General features: G+C 52.8%; 1 protein-coding gene across 1 annotated transcript in view; it reads right to left on the bottom strand.

Moving 5' to 3' along the window:
- Positions 1-780: 780 nt before the first annotated feature.
- SLC1A3 (solute carrier family 1 member 3) overlaps positions 781-6,161 on the bottom strand; it is a 67,592-nt gene continuing 62,211 nt past the window's right edge. Inside the window, exons 8-10 of the mRNA XM_036410501.2 lie at positions 5,932-6,126; positions 4,071-4,205; positions 781-2,220 (exon numbers count right to left, since the gene is read on the bottom strand). Of these exons, the coding sequence (XP_036266394.1) occupies positions 2,016-2,220; positions 4,071-4,205; positions 5,932-6,126 (535 nt within the window). The 3' untranslated portion in view covers positions 781-2,015. The remainder of the gene's footprint in view (positions 2,221-4,070; positions 4,206-5,931; positions 6,127-6,161) is intronic.

Genomic DNA, 6,161 nt, shown 5'->3' with positions numbered 1-6,161 from the left:
CCCGGGAGAATAACCACCACGTGCACAGGTGTCCTGTAAAACTAGTTTCTTCTTTATTGAAAATACATCTACAACGTAAGGCTCCCGCCCGCCCGGGCGGCTCTGCCTAGGGGCCTTGCGCTCGGTAAGAAATGGTTAGTGTACAAAAGTGATCGCGTCGCGTCACACGTCACTGGATGTGACTAATGTCTGCTCTACCCAGGTGAGATGACATCTGCGCACAGGCACTTCCGTAGCGTGTTCCCCACAGAGAGCCTGGACGAGGAAGGTCACTCCTCCACAGCCTAAGGTTAGCGGTTACGCGTACACAGTGCTCGGGGCTACACAGAAACACCGCGACGTGCACGCCGGAGGACACACGTCTAGGTCCTCAGTCTGTTAGCATCGCTAAGTCCCCCCTCCACCATTTCCGATCCGAAGCTCCAACACCGCCTGCGCAGTCCGACAGCTCCGACTCCCTGTGTTTGCCCGGTGTGGCTCAGGGGGTGTGGCCCAGGGGGTGAAATATTAATCTCTAAACCCAGGCGCTGCTTCGCCTGAACCAACGCCCAGCGGTTTTCTTCTTGGCACCCCATTGACCATGTCTTCCTCCCGCCTCCTCGCCTGCCATTCCTCTTGGGGCCCCACGCCAGCGGAAGGTTTTGAATGGGTGGGTAGGTGGGATTCCAGCACAAAGAAACATCTTGTTTCCCTCATTCCAAGGCCTTTTGATCACAGTCAAAAACCTTTTCAAAGGAGAGACCACCCACCCAGCTCACAGACCTCCATTGGAGAGGAGAGAGAGAGAGAGCTCACTCATGTGACTTGTTTCAAACACAGAAGAAGGAATCGCATATTTTGATATGCAGACTTCCTTGGGGAATGTTTCTGAACTGAAGAGAAAAAGCGTTTCTGGTTAAGAAAAGAAAAAAAAAAAAAAAAGAACCTCTTTCATTAGAAAATCCTTCCTTAAAGACGACCTCTCTATAACCTTGTGTTTAAAAATCCTCTTTAGAATGGTCTCCCCTTGCTGGCTCTGTCCTGTTCCACAGTCAGGCCGTGAGCACCCGTGCTAGCTGCTAGTCTTATGTTTTAGTTTCTACGAATCTAGCGTCAGTGGAGGCCTGGTGGGAAGGATCCTTCCCAGCCCAGCCCAGCCCGGGGGAGGGCAGGAGAGGGAAGAACTGAGTGAGGCGATTTAAGTCCACGCCTCCTCTGGCCTGGTGACGTGTGCAGCTGACATTGTGTACACGGGACCTGGCCACCCGCACCCAGCCTGCCCCTCCTCATTCCTGGTTACCTCCATGGGACATGCTTGCTCCTGGATGCTCCCAGGGGGAGATCGAGAACAGGCTGGCCATGATGCCACAGGATGTCCGGGTAACCATGACCGCGAAGGCGGTTAGGGAACTCACCCATTTTACAGATGAGGACACTGAGGCCTAGAGATAACACGTAACTTGCCCACGGCCACGCCACTTTGGGCACCTCCTCACAGCTGTGCTAGGTATGGACTCATAGGGTCCTGCTACTGGTAAAACAGAAACACCAATCAGGACAGAAAGGGGGGAAAACCCTTCCGTCCAACTGAAAGCCAAGTGCAGTTTATCAAGTTGTTCTGTTTTGATCCTAAAATTGAAGTGTGTTCTGAGGGACTTTTTGGAAAGTCGAATTAAGCACGTGTTTAGCCTACTCTTTGTTGACTCCTTAACTTATAAAAATAGCACATTCACAGGATTGTGTGTCTCATATACTTGCAAAATCTGATCAGGACCTTTTTTTTTTTTTTTTTTTTTTTTATCCCGGTACCTTCTGTCTAAGGCCAACACGAAAAGACTTGAAACTTTCGGATGTGGGAGGAACACGTTGGCCGCTGCCACGCCCTCCCTGGAGCTGGAGTGGCCCTGGCAGACCCTACCGGAGTGGGGAGGACCAGGGAGCATGGGGCTGGCGGGGAGGACACGCTGGAACGAGATGGACACGTGTGGTCAGGGGTTTCCGACCCCGCTGCTCAGAGAGCACGTCTTCCCGCCGGTCTACATCTTGGTCTCGCTGTCGGCGGGCTTCTCCGCGTCGCTCTCCTGGGCGATGAGCTGGTAGGGCTTCTTCACCTCGTTCTCCTCGATCACGGAGTTCCCTGTCTCCACGTCGTGGTTCTTCAGCTCGTGGCGGGACAAGTGTTCCACGATGCCGGCCCCCAGCGAGTCTCCCAGCACGTTGGTGGTGGTGCGCAGGCGGTCCCTGGGGGAGGTGGGGAGAAGGAACAGTGAGGCTACATCGGGTGGCTCCAGCTCGCATGCTGAACCCCCAGCAAGTGTGCAAGCATCTCTTAAATTCCTGCGTGGTGTATCTCCCAACCGCCTCGATACATCTGTACGTCACCGTTATCATGGCTTAAAAGTGATGAGGACCACCTTAGCAGCTTGGCTCAGTGGATAGAGCATCGGCCTGCAGACTAAAGGGTCCCAGGTTCGATTCTGGCCAAGGGCACATGCCTGGGTTGCGAGCTCGATCCCCAGTAGGGGGCGTGCAGGAGGCAGCCCATCAATGATTCTCTCTCATCACTGATGTTTCTATCTCTCTCTCCTTCTCCCTTCCTCGCTGAAATCAATAAAGAAATATATTTTAAAAAAATGATGAGGACCTATAGGTGATTAATTTTCAGTTGTTAGGGGATCAATAGTGGGGAATGATCCTTCCCTTTCTCCTTTTATTTAAGATTTCTCTTTGATTCTCTTTCCTACAACTCCCCTTCCTTCACATCAGCGGTTCTCAAAGTGTAGTCCAGAGACCCACTGGGCGTCCCTGAGGTCAAAACTATTTCCATAATAATGCGAGGAGGCCATTTGCCCTTTTCACTCTCATCTCCTCCAGAAGGTCTGGCAGCATCTTGCAAAGACCACACGCGACACAAAAGATACCACTGACTGAATCCAGAAGCTGCTGGGAGACCCCAGCTGCCGTGCACGAAAGCCAGGCATGGCGGTGGTTTGTGGAATGTGAAATGATACCGTTCTTCCCATGACATTTCTGGTTTGGAAAACGACTTTTCTCATAAAAAGGTTAAGCATGTTAACACGGAACGAATTTATTACTGTAACCTTCAGATGAAGTCATTTTTAGATTTTTCTGTGTTTTTTGTTGTTGTTTTTTTTCCCTAACCTGCTGTGTATGAATGGAGAGGACCCACAACACAAAAAGCCTTTTTAGTCCCCAATAACCTTCACGTGTTGGGGGTCCTGAGTGCTGGCTGTGGGGCGACTGTCCTGAACCCCCACAGCATCCGGGAGCATGGAGGGTCAATGCCATTCCCGTCCCCATTTCACATGGGGGAGACCAGGTGGCTGGGAGCCGGCCCCATCAGTGTCACAGAGCCCGGTTGTGAACACAGATCCGAGTGACGGGGAACTCATGTTTGCAGCTGGTCTCTCCCCGCCCCCCTCCCCCCCCCCCATCCTGCCGTGGACACCCAGAGGGCCTCTGTGGTCATCAGACCTGATGACGTCAGTCTGTGTGACTGTGTCCGGGCAGGCATTCACGTTGGGACCCCGGGGAGGCCACACTGCCAGTGCACGGGGACTTCAGAGGGAAAACAGGCGGAGGAGGTCGGCCGGGACGGAGAGGGCTGGGCCTGGAGGGTGCTGGTGGGCACCTTCCCCAGAGCCAAAGTCACACCCACTTCAGGATGCCAGCTCTGTCCCCGGGCCTGCTGGGCTCAGAGGGACCACGTGTGCTGCCTGGGCCGCTGGGATGGGGAGCACGGGAGGGAGGGCGGCCAGCGCGGGGACGGTTGTGCAATGTGGGAGAGCCTGCGGCCGTGCTGGCTCTGTGACCGCGGGTTTCCCAATCCGGGTGGCTTTATGGGGTGAGACGGGCGGCAGCCACATGGGCCCCGCGGGCCGATGAGGGACTGGACGCACATGGCGTCGGGGGCTCGGGCTCACGCAATAAAGACAACTTAATGGCTGGCCTGGCCGCCCCCTTGGGGGAGCCCTGCTGGCAGGCATGCCAGGCACCCCGTGCCCTAGGAGGACAGGGCGCCCCGTGCCCTAGGAGGACGTGGGTGCGGGCCGGCGGCCCAGGGTACTCACAGGAACCAGTCCACGGCGATGATGAGCGTGATGTCGTCGGTGGGCAGGCCCACGGAGGTCAGCACGATGACCATAGTGACCAGGCCCGCCTGCGGGATCCCGGCCGCCCCGATGCTGGCCGCCGTGGCCGTGATGCTGTTGGAAGAAGGTCCCAAACGGAAACCATTGGTTCGCGCCTCCCCACGGGCCCTGCACCACCCAGCATGCAGCGTCCGGCTGGCCCAGCGGACAGATGCGGGCGGGTGTTCAAAACACCGTGAGCCTGCAGGAAGCCCGCTGAACTCGCCATCATGCTAACTGCGCTTCTGAAGGGCTGACGGGGTGCCCTCTGACACGCTACATGGCTGATCTCATTGGGTGAGATCAAGAAGTCGGTCCCATTATGATTGCCATTGCTAAATGAAGAAACTGGTGGTTATAGACGACTCACGTACCTGGAAATATTTTATAAGGTCTAGAATACTGTGTAGTCCTAACCGGTGTGGCTCAGTGGCTAGAGCATCAGCTTGCGGACTTAGGGGTCTCAGAGCTACTTCGATTCCGGTCAAGGGCATGTATCAAGGAGGCAGCTGATTGATGTTTCTCTCTCATCGATGTTTTAAACTCTTTCTCCCTCTCTGTAAAAAACAATCAATAAAATATATTAAAAAATTAAAATACTGTGTAGTTCAAGAACAAATTGTTTCCAAGAATTTCTCTGTCCAAGTGGAGGACTGTAAACATGCTGAACTTGCATGGTTAATGAGGTCAGAGAAAAACCACAGATTTATCAATGGTGCTACTAGGTTCTGTAGCACTATAAATATTTTTTATGGAGACAGTGTGGACCTGGTTTGTGAGGTACATAGTCCTGCCTGGGGCTCAGTTTGTTAAAGACCTATTTGATAGGCGGGTGAGAACATGAACATGCTTTAAAAGTAGTTACGTCTTACGTAGGTGTACAGTATTGATAAAGTGATAAGAGACTAGTCATGGCTCCCCCACATTGGCCCTTTCCACGGATTGGGATTAGTAGCTGGTGTGTGGCTGTTCGGAGTGAAGACTACATTTCCCAGCCTCCCTTGGACTCCTTTAGACACACTGCTGGCCAAGGAGACATGCATGAAAGCAACTAAGCGACTGTGCATCTCCTCTTCTTCCCTGTGGCTAAAATTTGGAGGTTGCGCTGAGCCACCTTGGACCCTCTGGGTGAGGGTGACACCCAGGGACGATGGGCCCACAGGCCTGGGCCCGGCACACAGGGGACACCTCCCAGCCTCCAGGGCTTGCGGGGCCGAGCCCACACGAGAGAAATGCAGTTTTGTCTGAAGTCACTGTTACTTCCTTTCTTAAATGCCTTTAATAATGGAAGTGAGAAATATCCATGCTATTTATTCTGCAGAAAGATGTATTTTTCTGTTTCTATACATTACATATTTCTGGGTGTTTCTTCAAAGAGAAAGAGTGAGGCATATTTACAGAAGATATGCTAAGAAGTACATCAATCAAGTGGCCAGTGCTAAGTGTGGTGTGATTCCACTGACCACAAGTAAAAGGGTGCGCATGTCTCCGCATAAGCAAAATTCTTGATGCGCCAAACATCAACAGTGCCACCTACAGCACGGTGGGGAGTGATGGTGGCAGGCAAGTTTCACGGTTGACCTTATACATTTCTGTATCATTAGAATTTCATTATTAATGAATGTGCACATTTGCAATTAAAAAAGTAAATGAAATAAATATAAAAAATACACCTATTCCCACAAACCCTGCTCCCATTTATGGGCGAGTGCCTTCCCACCAGTTTCTTCACCTGATCCCGGGATCACTGTCTCATCATTGAAAGTGAATCTTAACACAACATGTAGAACTTTCCTGGTACCTGATCGTGATAATCTGTCCGAAGTTCAGGTCGAAGTTGTTGACTTGGGCGATGAAGATGGCAGCCAGAGCCTCATAGAGGGCGGTCCCGTCCATGTTAATGGTGGCCCCCACCGGAAGCACGAACCTGGTGACGCGCTTGTCCACGCCGTTGTTCTCTTCCAGGCACTTGAAGGTGATGGGCAGGGTGGCCGAACTGGGGAGAGGAACACAGGGCATGTCAGCGGAGCA

The sequence above is a fragment of the Pipistrellus kuhlii genome, unplaced genomic scaffold, assembly GCF_014108245.1.
Source record: "Pipistrellus kuhlii isolate mPipKuh1 unplaced genomic scaffold, mPipKuh1.p scaffold_m20_p_4, whole genome shotgun sequence".
Taxonomy (NCBI): Eukaryota; Metazoa; Chordata; class Mammalia; order Chiroptera; family Vespertilionidae; genus Pipistrellus; species Pipistrellus kuhlii.
This window is presented reverse-complemented; position numbering and strand designations above follow the sequence as displayed.